The sequence below is a fragment of the Lutjanus erythropterus genome, chromosome 9 (assembly GCF_056507025.1).
Source record: "Lutjanus erythropterus isolate fLutEry1 chromosome 9, fLutEry1.hap2, whole genome shotgun sequence".
Classification (NCBI taxonomy): Eukaryota; Metazoa; Chordata; class Actinopteri; order Lutjaniformes; family Lutjanidae; genus Lutjanus; species Lutjanus erythropterus.
The window spans coordinates 14,406,993-14,433,025 of NC_139325.1; the positions used below are offsets into that span (position 1 = coordinate 14,406,993).

Sequence of the window (26,033 nt, forward strand, 5' to 3'; positions counted from 1 at the left end):
AATGGCTGCCAGTTGGATTCCCGCCTGCAGCCCATTTGCAGCATGTCGTCCCCTCTCTCTCACTCTCTACCCCCTTTCCTGTCATATCTTCAGCTGTCCATATCAGAAAATAAAATAAGGCAAATGCCCAAAAAATAATCAAAAAAAAGGAAGAGTTTGGGATCTGACTCAAAAAATGTGATACTGTTTTTTGTTTTTATTTCTATTGCCAAGAGCTGCAGCAATTAATAAATTAGATTAATTGCCAACTATTTTGACAAACGATTAATCAGTTTGAGTAATTTTGAACAAAGAACAGAATGACAAAATTCTCTGATTCCAGCTTCTTAAATGTGAATATTTTCTGGTTTCTTTACTCCTCCATGACAGTAAACTGAATATTTTTGGGTTGTAGGCAAAACTAGACAGTTGAGGTCATCACTTTGGGATCTGCGAAACACTGATCAACATTTTTCACTATTTTCTGATGTTTTATAGGCAAACAACTATTAATTAATTAAGAAAATAATCAACTGGTTAATCAACTATGTAAATAATCATTAGTTGTAGCCATGTTTCAGTTTTTCAGACATGTTCCATCTGCACCAGTTTCTAATTTGAATGTTATGGCAGCATTTATGAAATGTAAAACTGGCACACACAGTCCTCACAGGGTCTTTATATAGAATAAAATAATAGCTTATGCAGTATAAAAGGGCTGCAGAAGTATGGTATCCTCCATACTATACACTTCCTACCTCTTGATAGCATACACGCTGTTAAACGAACCATGACAAGCAGATCAAATGGAGCCTTTTTCCCTTTTTCTCCCTTTCAGAAGATAAACTAGGATGTGTGCACATGTGAATATACAAACGCACCATCTCCCCTTTCACATCATCTTCCCATTCCTACTAAAAAAACAAAGCCCTGTGACAAGCGGTGCTGTCAGACGTGCATATGGTGAACTCCTCAGTGTGTTATGCACACAAAGCAGCAACTTCACTCCGCTTTCACTCTCTCCCGTGCATCAGTGCATCACTGAGTGTGTTTGTATGCCTGTTTGTGGCCCAGCGTGTGTGTTTATGTGTGCATGCGCGCGTGCGAGGCAGGCATACTCTCCGCAGGGCTTGCTTAACTAAGATTAATTGCACCTAATCCACTGTGCCAGGTGGAACATGGACCGCTGTGGGTGCGCTCACACAAACACACAGACGCACTCACAAATAGGCACACACATCCCATTATAGCCGCGCTGCTGAAAATTAGCCCCGTACCTCTCCTGACACCCTGGACCAGACCACAACTCGATACCGCCATTTACTTCCCGACAACTCGCACATTCATCACTGTTCCCCCCTTCCGACAGATGAACACGTGGACGGACAAAGTGCCACGACAGAGGGACAAGCTATCTGCTCTCTCACATCAGCACCAGCTGACCTTGACAACACATAGGCAGAAAGCGTTTGTCCTCTTTTGTCTTAAGAGGAGGACGAAAAAGAAAGTACTTAAACTTAATGTCTTTGACAGCATGTCTGTGGGAACACATACACTGAGGCACAGTCGAGTTTTACTGAATTAGCGACAGTGAGACAAGGTCAGCAGAAAGCTTATTGAGCAGGATAGTAAGGTGATGTTAATAATTAGCAAAAGAAATGAACAGAAGTGATTTCTGATGAATTAATTTGAATTATATTCATCTGTATAGTGGAGAGTTCTTAAATGAAAACCTGCAAATTACCATGCTGTTGAGATTTATTGATTGGCTTGTCAGGTTGCACTTGTCCTGATCCTTGACAGCGCCATTAAAGGCTGCTTAAAATGGAGTCAGTGTGCTGGAAATGATGATTTGAAAATAAAGTAAAGTTTAGAAACAACGTAGGTGTCATCTTTTGACAGTAAACCTTAGCTAAGCTTCAGCTCCCCTCAAGCTAAACACTTTAAATTACTTTGCTTATATCATAAGCACCATTTGATAGTTATTGCTGTTCACTGATGAGAAAATGTTCCAGGTCTTTGTTGAGGGGGCCACCATTATCAGCGAAGTAATGACTCATCACTTTCTCCACACCACATGCCAAATGTTGGAAATCAATAGTCGTGTCATAGGTCAGTCATCAGGTCAGCTTTCCTTCGTGACATCTCCGTCTCTCACACACACACACGCACACACAAACCCACTGTTATGGGCTCCACTTAGTGTGCTCACTTAGGAAATTGTATTTACAGATGAAAGACAGGCAGTCGCCTTCTTCCCCCTCCTTCCACCTTCCACTCCTCCTCTCTTGTCCTCTTGTGTGTCTCCTCCCTTCACTTCTCCTCTCTTCACCTCTCTATTTCTGTCTCTCATCTATGTCATAATGATGCTGAGCGGTCGTCCTCATTAATCTTGTGGTCGTGCTGTCATGCAGATGCTGTATATACACCACCACTTCCCAACCTTTTATTTTGTCTGATGTACACACTCAGTGCTGCCAGATGAACTCAAGTACCCCTTCATCAACACCACCTCATCACCCATGTTTCAAATGCCCTTTATCTATTACTTTTAACTATTTTGACTGGTTATCCATTATTTTTTAGGTATTTATCCTGCTTGTCCTCTACTTTGATTTATTTCATGTTTTATCCAGTACTTTTAGCTAACTCTTTCAGTTCTTTGTCAATTGCTTTTAGCTATCTAGGCTATTAAAACATTACTATTTGCTATATCTTATCTATCCATTATTTCTTATCTTTTCTTCTTCTTTTTGAACTGTTGTTTTCTGAATTTTTAGCTGGCTATTTCAGCCTTCCTTTAGCTTCTTAAGACTCTTAAGACACGACCCAGTGTTACAGCTTAATCACCGGTCTGATTTATAACTGGTACAAAACAATACAGTTGGACAATAGTAAATGATTCAGTTGTCATGTGTTCATTTTAATTTTCTTAGTTTTGTAGGGGGAGGGTGTCTAGTATGAGAGTTTGTGTTGGTGTGTGCATGGCTAGTTTTCATCTTTTTCATCTTGGCTTCTCTTTCATATCAGTGGCAGTAAGTGGTGCCTGGAAGCCACCATCGAGCTCTATACCTGCTTAAAGATAGCTGTATAGTCAGCTCTATCTTACAACCACCTGCATGTGTATATGTGCATATGTTCATTTGTGTGCATGATGTGTGTGTCTCTCCTGCTGTCTGGAAGTGTTTTTTTAGAGATAAAGAAAGAGAGAAATAAAAGAAAATAAAAGAAATCAATTCAAAGCTTATATTGGTGGCACTTATGAGCTTGCTCAAGGACAGTCTCTGTTAGCTCAAGGCCTAATTGGCATATTGTATTGTGCCTGTGGGACAAAAGACGCAGAGTCTAACAAATGAGACTTGGACTGAACCTGGCAACGTGTTGAGAGTTTTGTCTGTAGTGGTTGTTCATGGAGAAAATAAGGTTTCCAGACACATCTGACAGTGCTTTTATCATGTTGAATCCGTTAAATATGGGCGGGGTGGGAATGGATATGGGCAATATAATGCATTTTAAGAAATGTTAAACTTTCTCAGCTGTACAGTTTTTCATACATTTCACCTCAAGGGTGCATGGTACAGAAATTGCTATGCATTTGCAGGTCTGAAGTGTCCTTGAGAATAACGTTGCATCATTTTTTTTTCCCCCTTTCCATTCATTGTGGAGACTTGTTTTTTTTCTCTTTGTAGTTTGATTATATTTCAGTCCATGAGGACAGAACTTTCCCCCTCAAAAATGAATTATATTTCCCCTCAAATATGAATTATAATTCTCCTCGAACATGAATTGTATTGACCCAAAAATGCACAGGGTATCAATGAAACCCTGGGTTGAGGACTCTACAGTTCAGCAGTGATTTGTAATATGATGAACGGACTCAGAGGAACAGAAAAGTGCAATAATATCATCAGGTATGCTCCATCCCGGTTTAGGGAATTCAGAAGAGTAGCAAGCAAGGTTAAAGGAGGATGGGTAAACAGCAAAGCAGAAGCAGAACAGCAAGGCAGAACAGGCAGCCCGTCTCAAGGCCTTCAGATATCGAGATTCACTTTGTTCTCCATCGTAGACAATAGCAGATGTAGTGATTTTTTTTTTTGTTGTTGTCGTATATGGAGTAAAGCCAAGCCATGTGTATTTATAGAATACTTAAAAGGGTTGTCACGGAGTCTTTTAAAGAAAACTGAGGATACAAAACAAGTTTTAATGCAGAGATAGTAAGAACCACACTGTTTTTACCTCACAAAACAGCTTGAAGTTTGTGCTGAGAAGCAAATGAATGTCAGAATAGAGTGCAGACGGGTTGCCAGCTGTGTAGAGCGAGTGGGTCAAGACTGTGGACTCATTAAATTAGGGTTGATGTGTGGAGTCCTGAGGGTAAGATGAAAGAAATGGAGAAGCTGTGGTACCCTTCTCCTCTGGACAAAACGCTGGTAGAGTAAGATGTTTTAAAGGAGCAATATGCAACAATTGTGCATCCAAAAATGAGTACTGCTGTCCAAATAGCTAGTTAAAGCCATAGATGGTGTAATAAATAGGTTTAAATCCTATTCAATATACGCTCTATGGTTGAAGTGAGTTTTTTACCCCGTCTTCTTCTTCCCAGACTTGAGGAAGTTTGCTTGAGGAAGCGACGGCGAGTCTTACACTCTAAGCCTATCAGCTGTTTATAACTGTCAGTCGTCTGTCAATGTAAAGTTAAACCTGTTATCCTGAAAACAAAAGCCCACTGCTCTGAAAAATATACACTCAAGAGTTGGAGTTCAGTCACTGCCAGCCTTTTGCCTGCATTTTGCTCATTTTAACCATTAACCAACATTATAAACATTTCATCCTTTTAAAAGATAATTGATGATTCCTTAAAACTCATAGATACTTATTTGACCAACATTCAGCATTGATTTTAACTGAAATAAATGTGAGACCATCATAAAAAATTCAGCTTGGCATGTTTCCTTAATTTAGGATATTTATGTATTAACACAACATTGGAAAAAGTATTTTATGTATTATATTAAGTATTATATGTTCGTGGTAAGTTAAGTAAGACAGCCATGCAGAACACAACAGCTATTTTTTTTAGAGCTTAATCGCATCACAGCTGCATGTTTTTGTTTGGAGACCAAGCTTTTAAGAGCTTTTTCTTCACTATTTGTCTCCTTGTCCTTGATCAGTTGTACATCACACAGTCATCGCTTTCTATTGCAACTAAGAAAAGGAAAGAATTTAACAAAATGTGTTTGATAATCTATCCTGATCTATTAAAAAAAACCTTTTCTATTCACCAAACTGAGTGAGAAAGGGAGGGTAAAGGAAATATAGCTCGCAAGTTTCAGACATTTGACATCATTTTATTCTATTATTCATCTGCTCAACTTGACATTAGTGGATATAAAGTTCAGCTAGTGTTTGTGTGTGTGTGTGTGTGTGTGTGCGCGTGTGTGTGTGTGTGTGTAAAACCGCGGCAGACTTTCCAGGCAAGGCCCCGTCAGCCTGTCAAGGTGGTGATTAGAATGTGTTGTGACACACAGATACGTGCATCCTCACATTCAGAAACACATACACACTCACACACGTCTTGCTGCCTGGGCTGAGATGTTGTGGCCTGCAGCAGCATGCAAGGTCTGATGCAGTTCACCTCTTGTGTCATTGAGTATTAGAGTATGGACTATCTGTCTGGTTCATTGCAGAGACATACTCACACATGCGCTCACACACACACACACACACACACACACACACACACACACACACACACACACACACACACACACACACACACACTGGAACTGCCTTGTTATTTTGACTCTTAACATTACTGCCCAAGGTGCGGAGTTTAGCTTCAAGCTGATAAATACCTCCACTCCACCATACACACGCACACACACATGCGGACACACGCGCTCGCTTTAGATGCACAGCATGCAGTACATTGCATCCTTAGGCTTCACATATCTCTCACTTTGTCTTTGTATTGCACCTTCCACACATTTAAGCACACACACCTGCTCAAAAACACACTCCCACTCACCCATATTTTGCACTTTCGCTCAGTCCTGTTTCCTTCTCCCTTTGTCCTCCCCCCACTGATCTCTTCCTTTCACACGTACTCTTTTAAATACACATTCATTTTGTCTCCGTCTTACACACACACACACACACACACCATCCCCTTCCCTTTCTCCTTTACACACACACACAATCAAGCAGCGCTAAGGGAATGGGCAGACTCGTTCCCTGTCTGGCCCCGGGACCCAGATTGATTGATAGGAGAGGCGGCAGGGCAGCAGGAATGGGTGAGGAATAGCAAATGGTGGCGCATGCTCCCACCTCTGTGCCTTTGATGGTGTTGTTAAATTGGCTGTTCTCTGGTTAAAGCTGCCATTGATGTTCACAGAGAGCAAGACTTCCTGTTTTCACATTTTTTTTTGAACAGCAATTATAGAGGGCCTCTAAACTGGTTGAGTCTCACCCTGGACAGGACCGAGACAGAATCTAGATATCGAAGGTATTGTTATTTCATCATTCGAGCCACATCCCTCACCAGATCTGTGATCCATGGTGGCTGCTCACATATTTTAAGAAAGGGAGAAAAGGAAAAGCACAGATATCCACTATGTACTGGTTAGACATGCACTCATTAGACAAAAGAAAATTATTGCCAACAATTTTGATAAGCAAGCATTTCTCATCATTTCTCTGATTTTTCAGGCCTTCCAGTTTCTTAAATCTAAGGTTTTGCTGATTTTCCTTGTCATTTATGGTGTGATAGTAAATAAAGACTGTTGGTTGGACAAACAAAGCAATTTGAAGATGTCATTTTGGGTTCTGGGAAATTGTGATGACAGTTCACAAATGTTTAAATACTTTATAGACTAAACAATTAATTAATCATGAAAATAAGGGGCAGATTAATTGATGAAAGTAATCACTAGTCGCAGCCCTAGAACTGGTACATCACACCCGACTCTGTTTTGCTTGTAGCTCAGTGAAGGATGGCACCTGTCTTTGCACTAAAAACTAGAGCTGCCCCCTGAAAGTTGAAGATTCAGATCATCAGTCAGCTAAGATTCCTTAAGCTGAACAGTCTGTGTGCATTACAGTCACAGCATAACACAGATAGAAGCTTCGAAAAATCACAGGGATGACATTTCATTGAGGACCTATGAATATGGGGGGGGGGGGGTCAGAATTTTTCTTAATAGCTGGTTCACTTATTGAAAAAAAATCCATGTGACAGCATGCTGTTCGTTAATTAGTGAGAGATGGTAAAATGAGTGGTTGGTAAACAAGTTTCAAGATTCAATAATGTATTACCATCTCAATGAAACATTGACAAACAATACAAAACAAATACACATCCACATAGAAATATGAAATAAATTATCAATTCGATGGCAAGATCAGATTAGATAAACGGCATAAAATACTCTTTCAGAATAGCCTATTGTTTTGTCCTTGTAGATAGATCAATGCAGCAGCATGACAGGCTTTAAAATTTACAAAGTCTCAAAATGAACACAAACCACAAAACTCACTGTGAGCAGAGAAGGGCGATAGAAACTGAGTGCACTGTCAGCAGCCCAGGAGAGACACTCGGTGGTGCGCTGGGATTTTACACATGAACAATGATCAGGAGGACGTACACTTTTTCTCTCACAAAGTGCAAATCTGATGTTTTCACTTTTTTGAGAATTTCTCTATAGAACTTGTACAGGGTCTCTGTTTCTGTTTTAATCTTAAGATAATTTTTACATTTTTATTGTTTACTTTCCTTTTACATGTTCAAAATAAAAATCTATCTAATCTAATAAGGCATTACTGGTTAAACACATGTAGTCTGATTAAGGAGTGAAGCGTGGCCCTGAAGTGAAAAAAGGAACGAATCATCAAATCTTTGTGTTGAATTGCCCAGTACAATTCAAATGACAAAGTTATGAGTCAGATACAACCCTACTAAAACAGCATAAAAGTATGTCTCATCAAGATCTTCAGTCAGAGGAATATTTGTCAGAATGTTCTCTACTTTCATGTGGTACTCATGTAGTTTCTTTAAACCACGCATCGTGAGAGTTCTCCAGATCTCCGGAGGCTTTGCTGCTTTACTATATTGTGGAATGTACACACACACACACTCACACACACCCACCTATGTCAGATGGTCACACAGTTTGTTTTGCTATTTCTTTTCGCAGTTGTAGTTCTTGGTTTATGAACAAACAAAGCTGTGGTCCTGTGGCATTTTCAAGTCTCTGTGCACTGCATTAGATCTGTGGTGGATGAGCTGGCTGGCCTGCCACTGGCCTGTTGTCTCACTCAGCCATCTGAATCTCAGTTTAGCTATCAGGCTCCATGTCGGTTGGCTGTCCGCATGCGTCCTCTATCTATTTCTTTCTGACCTGGGTACAGCGTGTAGTAGTTTGTTTGTAAGTCAGCTTGTCTGCTTGAGTCTCCAGTGGAAGCCGAGTGTCATTCAGATGGATAGAAGATGTACAAGTCAGTCTCCTTACTGCCTTCAGAAAACATTCAGTCCCCTTTGTTTAGGTGGGGCCTTCATCCTCCCCAAAATAGTAGTTAGAAATTAAGTTATTGAAATACAGTGATTTGAAATTCTGAGGAAACTCTGCATCAGCCTAACCAGTTGGCTCCACTATCTGTTTCCACAACAAATTAGAAAATGATTTTTGGAGAGCTCGGCTACATGTTGCCGTCCTTGCAGAATGATCTTTAATTTCTGCCAAGAGCCTCTATCTCTGCTTGTGTGCTGCACAGGCTTTTGGTCATTTGGTAGCTGTCGGCTGCTCAGTTGACCTACCAGCTCAGGGTAAACACTGTGTAGTCCCATGTTTTTCAAATTCCTGTGCAACCTGCTTTGCGCTTTTGAAATGCTCAGCACTTCAGAGGTCATTTCATGACCTTTCCTAAGCCAGAAATTCTACACAAACAGTCTGAATAAACTTGGTTTTAGATACCTCAAGGACACTGAGAAAAATCTGGACATGAGTCTAAACCAGGCATGTCAAACTGGTCCATAAGGGGGCCGGTGTGGCTGCAGGTTTTTGTGCCAACCAACCAAGAGCACACAGTTTCACCAATCAGCTGTCTGAAGACCAAGATCAGTTGATTAAATGAGTCAAGTCTGGTGTGCTGTTACTTGGTTGGAAAGAAAACCTGCAGCCACACCGGCCCCCTTGTGGACCAGTTTGACATGCATGGTCTAAACTTAAAAATCAGATGAATCAAGAGTCAATGACTTTGAAGTCTTCCTGAAACCATTTTATATTAGCAGTTAATAGAAAGCCAAGGCAAGTAATTATGAGTTTTGCATATTGTCACTTACAAGACATGATGGTGTGTTCAGGCTAAAACACAATTTGTAAAGATGCAGGAGTAAGTTGGCAGTGGAAACTGTCAAATGTTAAGTGGTTGAATTAATCACATTAACATACTCAGTTGCTGATGTGTTAAACAATCTCAGTTTTTAGTCATTCATTTAAATTATCATATCAAAAAATGTCTTTTTTTTCACAGAAGGCTTCATAGTTCAACAAATTTCTTTTTTAAAATCGTAAGTCATTTTACGCACTAGCCTGACATAAAGTGAAGAGGAGATGCAGAGACAGGGAAGTGAGTTTTCTGATTGGTTACAACGAGATGCAGCTGATTGGTTTTCCTGCCTCTGTTGTCAATCCTCCAGCCTTCAGCTTTCGCTTCAGAGACAGATCACTTTGTGCACAATTTCCCTGCTAATGATGGGGTGTTGGGGCAGGTACACGCACCAGTGGCGCTTGAGAAGTAAGTACACATACTGATTGGAACAGAAGTGCAGAGACAGATACAGTAGTTAGGTGGCAGGCTGCCTTCCCTCTCCATTGAGCTCTGTGTGTCTTGGGGTCTGCTGCTAGCCTGCCCCTGGGCAGCGCCACTCTCCCACACACCGACTCTCAGTCTGTCACAAACACTCTCCCATCCTCATGTGCTCTCTTTTGCTTCCTCACCCACTCCATGTTTTAATTCTCACCAACTTCTCATTCGTCACCGCAGACTCAGAATGAAGAAGTAAAGACTCTTGAATGTTCTCCCACCTGCTACCCCCACCAGCTAATTTTTCCTGATGAAATATACTATACACACGTCTCCTGTGGGGTTTCTACTATGTGTAAGAATCACGTCTAAGAAACACAGACACAGCGCCAGACACCACTTGACACGTCCTCCTCCTCCTCCTGCAGCTTGTCACAGAATTGCTACATGGTCTGCAATCCCTCCTTTCCCCCTCATCTTCTTCAATTCCACTCTTTCTCTCCTGTCTCCTCCCTCCTGCGTTCTCCTGTATTCTCCCGTCCATCTTCTCTGCTTGTTTTGTCTCTCTGACCATGTCAATCACTGAACAAAAAGGCTAGATTAAATGGCTAGATTGTTACATCCAGTCCATCCCTGCAGAGCAGGCTATGAATAGGGTCTCTCAGCCTGTCTGTCTCCAGCCACTGCTCCAATCCAGATGTTAAAATTCAGTGAGACCTCATTGGCTGTAGGAAAAGGCACCTCTCCTCCTCGTGCCACACTTTTGCAGGGGTTGAATGTGTAATAGTGGGCAGAGAAGTGTCATTTTTTTTCTGTGTGGAGTATAGCAGAGGCAGCGGAACAATGACTGTGAGTGAGAAGTGCGTGTGTGTTTGTGGGAGGTTGGTTGGTTAAAGACTGATTACGTTCATGGAAATTAACCACAAAATATACGTGACTGCAGACTCCCAAAACACAGTCCAGAGCCTCTTTCTGAGTGTTTCATGAACTCTGAGAGGTCAAATATCTAGAAGTGACTCAGCTGAGATGTTTATATATTGTGACTTACCACCAGGCCTGAGTTCAGACCATTAGATAGAAGCCAAAAGAGAAATGTCACCTTTGTCATAGGGTGACATAACATTAGACACACAACTAACAATCATTATCAATTAATCTAAATGAAATTAATCAAAATGTCAAAAAATTAAAAAAAAAAAAAAAATGCTCATCCCAATTTCCAAAAATTGGGAAGTGACTTCAGATCACATCTTTTGTCCAACCGACAGTCCAGAACCAAAAAACTCTTTATTTACTGTCATAACTGACAAAGAAAAGCATCAAATTCTTATATTTAAGACGCTGGGACCTTCAGTTTTAGGGCTGCAATTGTCAGTTATTTTCATTATCGATTAATCTGTTGATTATTTTCTCACTTATTTGATTCATTATTGGTCCATAAAATGTCATAAAATTTTGAAAACTGTTGATTACTGCTTCCCAAAGCCCAGTGTGATGCCCTCTAACATCTTGTTTTGTCCACAATCCAAAGATATTCCATTTACAGTTGTAGAGGACTACAGAAACCAGAAAATATTCCCAACTGAGAAACTGAAATCATAGAATTTCTTTCTTAAAAAATGACCAAAAATGATCAATCACATATCAGAATATTTAGTTATTTATTTAGTAGTTGATAACTAATCGATTAATCGATTAATTGTTGCAACTCTAGACATTTGTGCATGAAAAATAAGCAGCTGTGTTACATTTTTCCTCATGCGCGCCCATCCTTTCTGTTTCAGTTCTCCTCTCTACCCTCTTTCTCTTTTCCTCTCGTTCCCCCTTATTCCCTTCTCTCCCCCCTTTAATTCCTTCTTCCCCTCTTTCTGCTGCCCACCATCTTTTTTTTGCTGTTTTCCATCTGCTCTCGCCATCCCTCTCTTCCACCTCTCCAGTTTGTTCTCGTTAACAGCCCCAACAGGAGAAGGATGTGCTCTACAGACTGGGGTCTACGGGGCCACAGCTGCCCAATAACGCCCTGATTTATCAGCCTCCCCCAGCTAGCCTGCATGGAGATGCTGTTTTGCTCGCTTGCGTTGGTTGTTACTTACAGCCGGCGAGGCAGGTTGTTTGTATTTCTGGCTGTGCATCCTTAGGATGTGTCTGGCGTAATGAAATGGCTCTCCTCGTAATGTATCTCCCAGTAGCTGAAGCCTGTCTGTGTATCTGTCTAGCCTTTTTTTCTCTCTACCAGGATATATTTACTGGCATAAGGAATGAAAGGGTGACTTGTAATCCCACTTGATGTTTGTTTTATAAATCTCCACCACGACCACCAGATAACAGAAGATGAAGCCTTTGTTTTTCTCTGTTTCAGTGCGTTTCTCCTTCACATCCTTGTTGCTCATTTATTTTCACTGTATTTTCTCATGTTTCTCACATCTTCTCCCTCCCTCCCTCTGTTCGTACACCATGTCCAGTTCCAGATGGAGGCCAGATATTCATGGATCCAAAAAAAATCCCCAAGCTGATTTGAATGAAGTTCATTCTGAATTTAAATGTTTTTTCTCTCTCTCCCTTTCTCTGTCCCATCCCTCTTTCTCTTCCCCTCTCTCTCCACCCCTACCTCTCTCTCTGCCTCTAGTCCAGTACCAGATGGAGATGATGCGTTCTTTGCGTCACGTCAACATTGACCATCTGCATGTGGGCTGGTACCAGTCCACCTACTATGGCTCTTTTGTCAGCCGAGCGCTGCTCGATTCCCAGTTCAGCTACCAGCACGCCATCGAAGAGTCAGTTGTACTCATCTATGGTAAGTAGTACTACACTTGTTTCACTCATACCATATCCATCATATAATAATAATAATAATGCAATGATAATAATAACTTTATTTATATAGCACCTTTTAAAAGCACAGTTTTTCCAAAGTGCTTTGAGAGGCAAGATACGGCATGGAGACAGAAAGCAATATAAAACAGAAGCTAAACAGTATGACCAAACAAGAACAAGACAAAATGAAGATAAAGTTAAAACAAGAGGACAGAAAGACACTTAAAAGCCATGATATGATAGCCAAATCGGCTAAAACTGAAGGTTCCAGCAGGGGTTCCAGGGGTCAACTACTGCACAGTGTCAATAGATGGGGCTTGTCACATCTGGTTAAAGAAAACATGGTGTTTTTCCTAGCTAGCACTATTACACTGAAGATAGCATCTGTTATTAACTAAAGCAAGTCTCAGACTACAGGAGTTTCAGGTCAGTTTACCTTAGATTCAGCCCTCCTGAGAATCGGAGGTGAAATCTAGGCTGGCCCTCAGTCAGTACTTATTATTGGGTAATGTGAGGAGTTTACAGGTCCAAACTTAACCCCTACAAACTGCTCCTAGACTCATATCAACATCAAACATGTTTGATATTGATAAATTAAAATCTGGATGATTATGTCAGTACTGATATGAAAGAGAGATGTTGCTGCCAAGCAATGGTAAATAATTCAGCTATCATGCTACTGTTGACAGATATTAAAACTGATAATTAAAATCTCACCTCCAGTTCTCACTGAAGAATAGTCAAGCAGTGTTGACAGTGTCTCCCCAAACATTTTCTCATCCAGACTCGTTCAGCCTTCTGCTTGTGCTTTGTCGCACTGCGAAGAATTCATGTTGCACCAGCAAGTTGTTCTGCTACATCCGTCTCCATTGTTTACATCAGTGTTGCCCAACCCTGGTCCTCAGGGACCCCTGTCCTGCATGTTTTAGATGTTTCCCTGCTCCAACACACCTGATTCAAATGATCAGGTTGTTTTCAGGCTTCTGCAGAGGCTTAATGATGAGCTGATCATTTGAATCAGGTGTGTTGGAGCAGGGAAACATCTAAAACACACAGGACAGGTGTCCCTGAGGACCAGGGTTGAGCAACACTGGTTTACATCATGTGAGGTCACATTCTCCATGAGAGAGCTCCGTCTTTCCTCTGGCACGATAATCTTAATAATGTCCTGTAGTGTGTAATATGCCATTATTTTCAAATCTTATTTTGTGTGCTTGTTTGAGATGAGAGAGAGATTAGATTTTAAAACTCCTCTAATTTGAGCCCAGCTTAAGTTTGGCCATATCAAAGTATTAAAACATAGAAGTTGGTTGAAGTTATGAACAAATAATTACAAATAATTAGAGGTAAAAAGAGTTATAATGCACCCAGCCATGCTACAATAACAAAGCAACAACAAGTTTACATTCTTAAGTTTTTGAAATAGTTCAGATGATTTTAATGGTGAAAATTAATTTTGTTAGTGGTCACTTAAAATTTAAGCCTGTGTTCCTTCAGTGTGTTTGAATAGCCAAGATGGGTTCAGCTGTCGGTCAGCACAGGTAATGGTCAGAGGGTGGTCTAATTCTTATCCACTCTATTGCCTTCACTACCAGGGAATGTTTTATTGACAAAGTTGTAAAAGAAGAAGAATGTGGAGAGCAGATCTATTGCTATATTGTTCACCTGTCACACAGCCATTCAGCCATTCCCACACAACCCTTAATGACAGGTTTGTGCGGGTGGAAAGTGGTTCCAGTAGACTAGGCCAGCACCAGTTAAGATCTCCACAATAGCTGCACAAAATTATTCTGAATCTTCACAGAACAATAGGGATTCTAAGATCACAATAGCGTGTTCAGGTTGAATATACCAGGTCAGAATTAGTTTTTTACTTATTATGCACTAAAAATGGCATTGTTAGACTGCTGCTGGACTTGATTACAGTCATTTATGCTTCATATTCTTTTAAGTTTAAACAATCGCAAGTCAAGTTTAGTCTCTTTAATCAGTGGGCATCTAAGAATAGGACTGTCACTGAGAAGTCTTGTGATATTCTGCTGCGGCTGACATTCAGAGAGTCTGAGCAATATATCAATGTGACAGATGCAGGAAAAGATTAGTTGAGGTTAGCACAAAGGTGTGGAAAAAAAAACAATAGTCTTGTTTCAAGATAAATCTTGCAAGTATCTATGCTTGGGAATATTTCAGAAGATTTGCAGGATGCAGTGTCATTTGGTACAATGCAAACTGCTATCAAATGACAAGGTCGCTGAGTGCGTAGCTGGTGCAGAGGTAGTAACACACAACTTCCAGGTAAAACCCTTGTACTCTGGCAAAATAAACCCACTAACACACACTAACATGTCTTCAGTAGGAAAAGGGTACACTTGCAGTGAAGCAGTCAGCTCCAGCTCTGATTAGCAGTGATGGAAACTGGTTCACAGCTACTTGTCTTTAGTTGAGTTGCTGCAACATGTTTTTTTCCTTCACAGTAAAAGTCCCCCATTATTTTGTTATCTAAAAACTTTTATTATGAAGCAGCAAAATCAGGAAATGTTGGGGTTTGATCAGCAGAAACTTACACCACTCTGAGACAGCTGAAAGCCAAAATGAAACAGTAAAACAAAGCAGATAGAACAAACAGCAACGCAGAGGAGAAACTAAATTCAGTTAGAAAGTACAAGAGCACTGAGAGCTGAACACACACTTTTTCTATAGTCTACACTCTCTGTCTGCTCTCTTTACATACAAGTTGAGACTCACCTTTCCAGCAAACATCAGGGAAAAAAAACAGAGAGGCAAACTCAACTGCTGGCCATGGAAAAGGGTCAGTCATATATTTTTAGCAGGTTTAGTCTGTATCTGTACATACGTGCTAATTTTGGTGTATTGGTTATGCCTGCTCACCGTGTCTCATGAAGATGGCACATGTCTGTCTGCAGCCCTCAAAAGACCAACAGACGAGCGGAGGAGGCAGCAACAAGCAGAAAACAGTGAAAAATAGACACGAACAAGGTTGTTGGTAGCCACTAACGTGACACTTACGGACGTCATGTTCCTGCACCTGCTTCACAGTAAAGAGCTTTAAGAGCTGCCCATAATTGCTGCAGCACAAATGCCATCCCAGATGCTGTAAGCTTTCTTTCAAATGACAGCAATATTAAAACCTGTCAGTATAACAGTGTGCATTTAACTCCTCACTGTCTAAATTATTCATGTGATAATTCAATACAGCTTAACCAGTCCAAGTGGTCATTGAGTTCACAGGCAGCAGACTTGTATAAGTGAGTTACATGGATAGGTTTAATAAATGACAAGAATAATATGGGGTCTCTGTGAGAGTACAGCAGGTTTTTGTATTTTCATGGTGCTAAAATGTGACTCATACCTCGACGACTTTTACAAGCTGAAGACATGTAATCAAATACAGACATTGTCAAAATGCCAGATAGTGTCACAACAGTATTTTCCGCCCACCTTGCATACTTCATAATATGCTGAGTGTACTTCCTTCGGGTTTATGAACTGAAAAATGTGTAATGAGTACAGCCAGTGTGAGACAAAAAAGCTGACCTGGAATTACAATCTTTGATTAAAGCAGCTCAGTGTTTATCCAGTCATCTCAAGTCAAGAGAGAGGCAGCAACCAGAATTGTCATTTTAAACAAATGCTGAAAACAGCTTTGAATTTCATCAGCATTTCACTGCTGGTGACTGTAAAGGACTCCTCTCAGCTCTGTTCTTTCTCTCCAGAATCGCTCATGGGTTGTCATGTTCTTAGATAATACAAATCCATGATAGGCAAAGATTAATGTTGACCAGCTGACATATGAACCTGTCCGATCTGGTCCCGCCAGCCAGCTGGCCACTGAGGCAGGCAGGCAGTCACTCAGTCAGCTCTTTCTCATTCTAAACGAGGGCTCCTGTTAATGTCAGTCAATAATGCAGCGCTTAATGGATCAAAGCACCTCAAAGGAATTGACATTATCTCTGTTTAAAGTCAAAGGGAAAGAAAATTGATTTCTTTTTTGTTCTCTTCGCCATTAGCCCACCAGTCGTTTTATGCCGATGGATGAATCAATCAGGTGGCCAACTGGCGAGTTAATAGCTTCCATCCAATGACAGCTTGGAATTAAAGTGGGTTGTTAAACCAATTGGTTAAATATGTTCACCATGACAACAGTTTTTGCACATGAGGTGAACAGTTGAAGAGGTCAAGCTGGACAGGCACAGAGCTAACCTGCAGCAGCTCTTTGCAGGTCTGAAGCTTTCAAATCAGGAATAACTTGTTCACTTCATGTGTCACAAGGAGTGCCACAGCTCTGAAGCTCTGGAGGGCCTCTGCTGGTTCAATAATAACCTTTTTTTGAATTACTTTCAAGTCCCGAACTCTAAGGAACCACACCCCTCTTCTTCCTGCTTTTATCCCAAACTCCATCATCTCCTCTCAGGGGGCTCTCCGCCCCTTTTCTATATACACGTCATGGCTTTGCTTGGCTCAGTTTGACTAAGTACGTCGGCCCAGCAAGGCAGGCATTTGTGTCCCACGTAGAATGGGGCTACCCACCTGAATGTTTATATTTAACAGTCCACTATTATTTCGTTAGTTAAAACCAGTTATTATGAAGCAGGAGAAATGTTGGATTTTCATCAACAGTAATTTAAAACGACTCCTGTACAGCTGAAAGCGAAGATGACACAGAAACATAAAGTAGATACCTGAAAGGACACAGGAGAGAAACTAAACTTCATACAACAGAGATTCAGTTAGAAGCTACAAAAGTACTGAGAGCTGAATGCACTGAGACTTGTTTCTCTCTGGTCTCCTGCATAGACATTAGTTGAGTCATGGCTTTCTGGCGCATTTTTGACGTCAACATGATACTAAAAACAACTATTTTTTCAGGTTTGACCATGTTAAAAATCCACAATTATGTGCTAATTTTTGATAAAAAAATGTTAAAGGTCAGTAAAATGATCACATTTCTTAAAACTGCATTTAAACATCAAATGTGACCAGAATTTCCCCGAGATCAAAAACACCACAGACTCTTAAAGTGTCATCTGTGAATCTTTTTTATTTTGTAAGAGTCCACGACAGATTCTTGCCATTTTAAGTGCTCTGTATCCACACCTCTCTGGCTTAAATTTCCCTTTCTGCATTTTTGTCACGTTCTGGGTTTGGTACTTGTTTTGCACTTGCATATTGAAGACAAAACTGAAACAGTGTCCCTCCCTGATCTCTTCTCCATCACAGCTTACTTCATATTGACCAACAGAACGCATGAGCATGTTTAATGTGTGCAAAGAAAACATGAGAAGGCCCTCAGGAGCTCAGGCTAAATCATGCAAGTTTTTAGTTTAGTTACCACGTTTCCTGTGAATAGGAGAGAACTTAATCAAATGTGGCTGTCACCATGCAGCCTCAGTGGCGATTGGCCAGCATGAATTTAGATTGGCTCTAACTTGTTTTTGGGGTTGGCTGAGCTGTAGGCAAATGGCTTGTCACAGTTGGCGGTTGGGACAGGAATAAGTCACACAAAGATTTTTGGTAGACTATAGTTTGGTGGCTGTCAGCCTGTCCAGTCTGAGCCAATCTCACCACTTTCTCTCTGTCTCCATAGCAAGTAGTATAAACAAGAAAACAGCAAGTGGAGTAGAATTCAACAGAGCCATTCCTCAGTCTGTATAGATACTTTTACCTTTTCTGTCTTTTTAAATGTTACTTTAACTCTACTCTGCAGTTTGTTGAATTGATTTTATATACTAGAAAGTTGGTTGTGCGAGTGTCATTTTGCAATGGACAGACAAATAGTTCCTTCACTCCCTTCTTGCCTTGTTTTTATTCCTAAAATGGAGAAAATATGATTCCAGTTAAGTGACCAAATCAATCAAGTGAGAGATCTGAGGCGAGGTTCAGTATCTCCCCTGATGGATTGTTATGTTAGCTCCTCTCCAGCAAGATGCTTTTCATTTTTGTTTTTACTTGTTTTCACTGAGCACACTTGTGATTTTCAGATCAGTTAGACTTCTTTCTATGTTTGTAAATAGTAACTCGACACTTTTGAGATGTGTTAAAATAAAAATAAAAAAATGCTTGGAGTCTAGTGTTGCTGTAAAAACACTCGTAACTGCTGGACACTGCTTTCATCTTTTGTATGGACAATGCGGATTCTGAATTAGAGTCAATAATAAAGTAATTTTGGTTCATGATGGGGGACAGTGTACAATGCAGACACACCATTCTATTGCATGAGGGGAAAACAAGCCTAATTATTGCTGTTGTCCTGCCATGCCAAATCCCATTTGCAGATCCAGTTATTAAGTTTAGCTTTGCTTATTGGTAAGAGAATTACAGAGAGAGTTCGTGAAATATCTGTAACTTCATCAGCAGGCTGTTTGTTAAACAACATCTTGAGCAAATGATTTTATCTTTTGACATGTGGGTCTTAGGGCACAATATAATATCACTGAAAAGACATTTTTTATTCTAAGAAGCTTCAGGAATCAAGTTAAATGTTCACTCCTGTACTGAATATGTTTTTTTACTATGTCAAGTAGGCCTGGATCGTGTTTTTTTGCTGCTGATCCTGGTTGTCTGTGAGCCATATTGGATGATAATGATTGTTTTTTGTTTTGTCATAGCAGATGTGTGTCAGCCAGGTGGCGGTTCTAAGCGTTGCAGGGCATTTTAGACTGTAAAATTATAGTGTGAAGCTGAGGCCCGGTCTACATTTTTCTCACACAACATAGGCCTGTTACTTTTCCAACATTACCTGTTTGGACTGAATGCATCTTAGAGATAGATGTCCTGCAAAAAGTGCAGTGTCAATGAAGATAATTCATTAATTAACCCATAAAAGTCTGTGTGACCTAAATGGAAAATACAGCACTTTCAGTGGACATTTAATGCTTACTGTCAGATTGCTGCCACTGGTGTTTTTTTGAAAAAACCCCCACCTAGGATGTCCCCTGTCTGTGCAATCAGTGCACTACCTGATGTGTTTTGTCATACATTATTTTGATAATATTTGCCAAACACTGACTCTCTGCTCTCAACTCTCAACACCGCTCAGATGAGTACACTCTTAACACACACACACACACACACATTTAGTGGATGTGGAGGCAGGACTGATACAGATAGATAGGCACATTTCTCTGTTATCATGCTCGCATTGTTATGAAACAGATGCCAGTGGTCGTAAAATGTTCATGCACAGCGAACTTGTTAATCAAAACTATTTTATTAGAACCAAAACTTTATATAAAAAGTGTCTGGCTTAAATGTTTGGCCAGCAGCTGACACTTATGTAAATCTCTGGTTGTAGAATGTGCAGAATGACCTTTGACTGTTTGTAGGATTTTCTTTTCACATACACACTGTTACTTCAAGGAAAGGACTTTTGATAACACAGGAGCAAGTTAACATAAAAGAAGCGTTGGACTTGAAGTAGTCTGTTGGAAGCAGTTGCCCACAGGAGAGAAACAGAGACTTAGAACAAGAACTTTGCTTACTGGGAAAATGTGGGAGGCAGAATCTGAATGATGACTTTTCTCAACTTGTCCAGACATCCTTAAGGTGCCCTTGAGCGGGGTACTTGACCCCTGACTTCTTGAGCAGATGCTCGGAGGCCAGCAGTAGAGGTCCATGATTCGAAGGTGTGATTTTGTATTACAGGAGCATCTCTCACTCAGAACCTTCAGATATGTGTTAAAGTACTGAATATAGAAGTTGAGACTATACAGTTTAAATGGAGTGACTGTGTGGGATTAATCAGAGAAAACCCAAAAGTCAGCCACGTTTCAGAGACCTTAGCCTAAAGAAAAAGTCTGATTTAAAATTTATAAAATGGACAACAAAGTTGAAGCAAATCCTGGCATAAAGGACAGTTTAACAAAATTTTTTCCCCTCTCATGTCTTTCTCTTTTCATTCCAGACCCAATAAAGACGGCCCAAGGTTCCCTGTCCCTCAAGGCCTACAGGCTTACCCCAAAGCTCATGGAAATCTGCAAAGAGAAAGATTTCACACCTGAGGGGTGAGTGGCTTATGTCAGACACACACAAAAATAAAAACACTGTATGGAAAACGTCATGATCATATGCACACAGGCGTATTGATGCTCAAAAAGCTCTGAACTTGTTATGTTTTCATTTGTGCGTATGAACACATGGGCTCACATTGCTTACAGGAAAACACGATTAAAATCTTTTTTGCATTTTCACCCTTTTGATTCTGCTTATTCAATGGATGCAAATATGGGCTCATGCAGCCACAGGGGAGGCATTTAGCAGCAGCTGGAGATTGATGCTGATGCTGATGATTTATCAGTTTGCCCTTGCCCGTCAAACAAATGTACCATGTTTACGCTTTTTCTGACCCCAAGGCTTTTCGTAATTGCCTTTAAATTGCAGCTAAAAATGAATGTAATGAGGGGACCATTTTCTAGGCAGTTCAGGGTAGTCCAAGTGCACAAACTCATGCATGCATAAACACACGCATGAAGGGACAAACACACACACACACAGGCTGATAAATCCAAATAAATGGTGCAATGAAGAAGTCCCAGAGGTATCAAATTGCTGTCCATTCGGAACCTTTTCAGATATACATTTTTAAATCCACTAAAAGCATGTTTATTTGCAGGGAGAAGGGACAGTTTTACGGCATCATTTCAGTTCTCTTTCAGTGTTTCCTTTGTATTTCTCCACCTGTGTGTCTCTATTGCTAGCCACTCTGTTATTGACCCAGTGTGTTTGGCCCAGAGTCAGGATCCTTCTCATTTCTGCAGCTTTTCATTAGTTCCTATGATTTATTACGGCTCCAATCTGTAGCTATCAGTGTTCCCAATAAAGGCTGTGATTGAAAGAGGGCAGCTTGGGGCAGGAAAGGACAATATCACCACATAACAACAATCTTGTCTCTATCCCATTATTTTCAGAATGGACTGGAAATCTGAATATCAATTATGTTTCTTTTTTTTCTTTTTCTTTTTTTCCAAAGATGCAAAACTTCAAAGCCCCCCTCCCACCCCCACCCCACCACACCCTACTACAATGTGCAGAAAAAGCAGTCTCTTTCATGTTGGTATATTTGATGTTACATAAGCTTGCATATATTGTGCACCTTTTTGAAATGAAAGGCTGGGATAGATGAGTGCTGAATAGACCCATCTCTTTGAACTGTCCTCCAAGTCCGCTGGGCTATGGAGGCATTGGTCAATAGCCTCCACTTTAGCACACAATATGAAGCATCAAATTAGTCGGCCTGTGGAGTCAACCTTTGGCTTTTTCCAGCGGGGCCCGACTCGGAAAGAGCACGGCATTAAGTGTGCCAAAGTCCAGTAGAGTTGAGCAATTTGTCCTGCCTGGAATGTATCGTCCTTCTGTTTCCTCGTGACGCCTTTTTAGATTTCTCTGTAGGCATTTGAAAAGGTCATAATATGCGGAAAAATATTTTAAAGGACGGCAGATGGATAATTGTGCCAATATGTATAACAAACAGTGTTTATATCATTATAGATTTTCCTTATAGACTGTTGATTTTTTTGTTCACTCAGAGCCTAAGGCAGGATTGTTCATTTTTGTTGCCTCTTAAAGTTTGCCTGCAGCTGTACTTGCAAAACAAATTGGCATTCTCTTAATTACCTGATCAGAATTAGGCGATGCTCCACATGCTTATTTATCACACAAACAACCATAGTATAAACATCACTGTTTCTGGTACAGCGCACATGGAGGATTAATGTAGCGAACGTATTGATCCCATAACAAGCAAGACACATCTAACAAGCCAACATTAGACGTATACAGACATTAGTTTGTAGCTCATGCACTGTGCACAAGTGACAGGCAGTACCAAGGCAGTCAGTCAATGTTATTGGATTTATGTGAGACATTAAGCAAAGTTTGAAGTTCCATTTTGTGTTAACAGGCCCATGTCAGAGAGAGAGAGAGAGAGAGAGAGAGAGAGAGCGAGGGAGAGATGCAGCTTTTAGTTCCCGAGGAACAAGAAGAGGTGGTTAAAAATCGGTCGATGCTTTGCACACTTATCAGCAGAGCCCATAAAAAAGTCATTTAGGCTTCTGAGTCTACCGTTGCTCCGGGTGGGCAATATGGACACATTGTATCACACTATTTTCAGATATCAAAATGCAACATGCATAACATTATTACTCATTTTGCTTTTTATTTGGCTGAGGCGCAATTTACTGAGAAGCAGAGGCCAAGTGGTAAGAGTACAATGCTCCATTTGCAGCTTCTCCTGTAGCATATGGGAACAACAAATAAAATGTGGGAATATGTCAAACACTGACCTGAGGGGATCTCTGCCCTCAACAAAGCAGTAGTTAAATGTATTGAGCTGCATTAGAACAAGAGGTAGAACAACTGTTGACCTCACCCAATCACTGTTCACTTAAAATGTGTTCAAAATGCCTATGGATCAGTTGATGGCTGACGTCTGAGTTGTGTTTGTTACACGCTCATTCTAATTTTTGTGTGTTGTGTCATGCATGCAGTTTTTGTACACAAACAGATAAGCAGCCCCCTTTTACCACTTAGATAGATGGTAATAAAAGGTAATGTTCTCACTGCTTTTAGTATATAATATATTAGTGTTGCATGGTGTTACAAAATTAAGGTACTTTTTTGATCCTTTTTTGTTAAAAATGGTTCAATATAAGGTCAACATTGGCGTTTTCACACATTGAATTAAATTATCACCTCGTGCAGACACCCAGGGTTTGAGTTTGTGTTCACTCCAGCCTCTTACTGAGCTGCACACTCAGAGACTCCAGATTTTTCTGTTATTTCCCTCCAGTCTCTCTTTTTCCCCTCTCCTCTGTACATTCGTGAATTAAACTGCATCGGATCGGATCAGAGTAGAAACGGATATGACTCGGAGCTCAAGCTCTGTCCCCAGCTCAGCAGCTGTCTCTCGGGGAGCAACAGCGCCTCTCTCCCAACAGTCCATCCAGTCCTCCTCACACATTCAACAAAGCCCTGTGATACACAACACTTTTATAAGTTGAATGTTTTCAACTCGCGCTTTCAACTGTCATTTGTCCTCATATGTATGATATTAAAATTAAATAGTTAATATTTAATCTTAAATGTGTTTTGCACACTGTGGATCTCTGGGTTTCGCAACAGCATTCTGTATATCCAGGACTAACCCTTGAGAAGATTCTGTTTCCTATCTATTATGTATTGAACTAGTATCATCTCAGTCTCAGGTTATAGTTTTGGTGTCAAGTGTCATGATACTAAACCCTGGTATTGGCATCAAAGTAAAAATTTAGGAATCGTGACAGCTCTAGAAATTTGTGGCTACATCTCAGCACAATAAAAAGAACAGTGATGTCTTGTAGGACTGGGCAGTATGATCGAAGTCAGTATCAGGGGATAGAGAGTTTAACTAATTCTAACTGATTGAACAGAATGCTTATAGTAGAAACCCCTGACTTTTTCCACTTTGAATGGTCTGTCATGTGTGTTCAATTAATTGTACAAGGTCTCAAAAAGTTGGCGAAAGCCTTGAATGTGATTAGGTAATGATGAAGAGTCATATTTGCAGTTTTCTATGACCTGTCTGTATCCTCACTGTGAAGGCAAACTGTAACTTGCTCTCTCTCTCTCCTGCCTCTCTCTGTGTCTCACTCTCCAGCTTGAAGAAGGCCAACATTGGCTTCGAGCATATGTTCGAGGAGGTGCCTATTGTTATCAAAAACTCTCACCTCATCAACACACTGATGTGGGAGCTGGAGGACAAGTCCACGGTCGCCGACAAGCACGAACTGCTCAACCTCTCAAGCAGGTCAGACGTGAACTCATGCAGCACTTTTGCCAAGAAGGCCCAGGGCCAGAAACCTTTGCTGTAAAAAATATGAGGAGTGAAGGCAGGTACATCTGCTACCTGAATCTAACTATTTCAAACAGGTTTTTTCTCAGGGCACCGACATTTACAAGATGTTTCTGCATGGTCTCGCTGGGCGTTGTGTCAGTTTATCAACATCTGTCCTTAATAAAAATCCCGACCTTGAGTCCTGCTATAAAATTTTCTAATCTAACGGTGACACTGCAGGGAGCATGTAGTTGATCTAACAGGTTTAACTGCTGTAGATACTCAGGTATGATTTAGGTTTTCAGTCGATTTTGTGTGTGGACCCAGTCTTTTATTCACAAACTAAAATCAATTTTCTTTTGCTTATTCTGGAGCTTCAAGGCTTCTGTTGACAAAACATGAAAATTAATGATCTTGCAGTGCATTTTGAGAGACTTGTATGAAATCATAGTGGTAGGTAGCTTTTCAATCTTTGGTCTTAAAAGTCCAATTTTTCATTCATGGTTACATTACAGCCCCTTCTATTTTTAGGATACCACCTGCATCATTATGTTTTGCAAGCACGTGAGATTAACAAGATCCAGCATGGAAAAAATACCGCCTTAATAAGGTTCATCAACAGACCTCGGTGTATCTCATCAGCCTCTGCGTAAAATTACTCTATAATCAAATCCAGGAAAACAGAGGTTATTGATTGAAATTGCATCACTCTAAACCATCCAACACACAGCAAAGTGTCACCTTAATTTGATCAATTTGCACGTTTATTATAGCACTGTGCATACATACATACCTTGAAGAATACTGTCTGCTTAAAAGTGTCTCTCAAGCTTTAAAACCTTGTCATGGTGTCTTTTTAAACCTGCAGGCTGTTTTCACAGACATGAGTTAAAGCTACTTCTAAATTAAAATTGATTTGACATTAGGGAACTCTTCCGCATTAATCTGTGTCTTCCACACTGTTCCAAAGTGTACCAGATTGGTGGAAGAGGATAAAAGGTCTATTGATGTATTTTGTCTTGCATTTGCCCAGCATATGTGGTTTTATTGCTGTTTTTAAACACTTCTTAGGAAGGCTGGTTTGATTTTACCTTTTAATTATTCTCACAAAAATTGCACAAAAAGACCAAATCTAGTAATGAATTTCTCCTAATAACAAAAACTGGTTCTGTAGCCGTAACTATTGCTTCTTTTCCACTGTCTTCCAAAAACCAAATTAAAAACACAAAAGAACCACAATATTGAATTAGGTGACATATTCTGTCATTACAATGAACACAGCCAGCGTAGTTGACTCTGAAACAACACTATTGGCTAATAACATCAGCTACATTTTTGATCTCTGGAAAGTACATGCTGGCAGACGCTGTTCTGTGTTTGCCCTGCTCTGTTAGTTCACTTTTGTATTTATCATTAGCTACAGAAATCATCTTTGTGAAAACGATCACAGTCTGACCCAGGCGTTGTACATTTCCAAAGTTGAATATGCAGCTGACAGCGCTAATGAAGAAAGGGTCAGATTGTGTGAACCTGCTGTGTCATATAAGCTTTATTGCTGTGAAAAAAATACAACATCGAGATGAAAGCATATGCTACACTGGCTGTGTTTGTT

General features: G+C 40.4%; 1 protein-coding gene across 1 annotated transcript in view; it reads left to right on the top strand.

Annotated features, from left to right (window-relative positions):
* Positions 1–26,033, top strand: part of LOC146321191 (eukaryotic translation initiation factor 3 subunit H) — a 71,368-nt gene that overhangs the window by 28,844 nt on the left and 16,491 nt on the right. Inside the window, exons 3-5 of the mRNA XM_084726244.1 lie at positions 12,407–12,574; positions 20,516–20,615; positions 24,245–24,394. Of these exons, the coding sequence (XP_084582370.1) occupies positions 12,407–12,574; positions 20,516–20,615; positions 24,245–24,394 (418 nt within the window). The remainder of the gene's footprint in view (positions 1–12,406; positions 12,575–20,515; positions 20,616–24,244; positions 24,395–26,033) is intronic.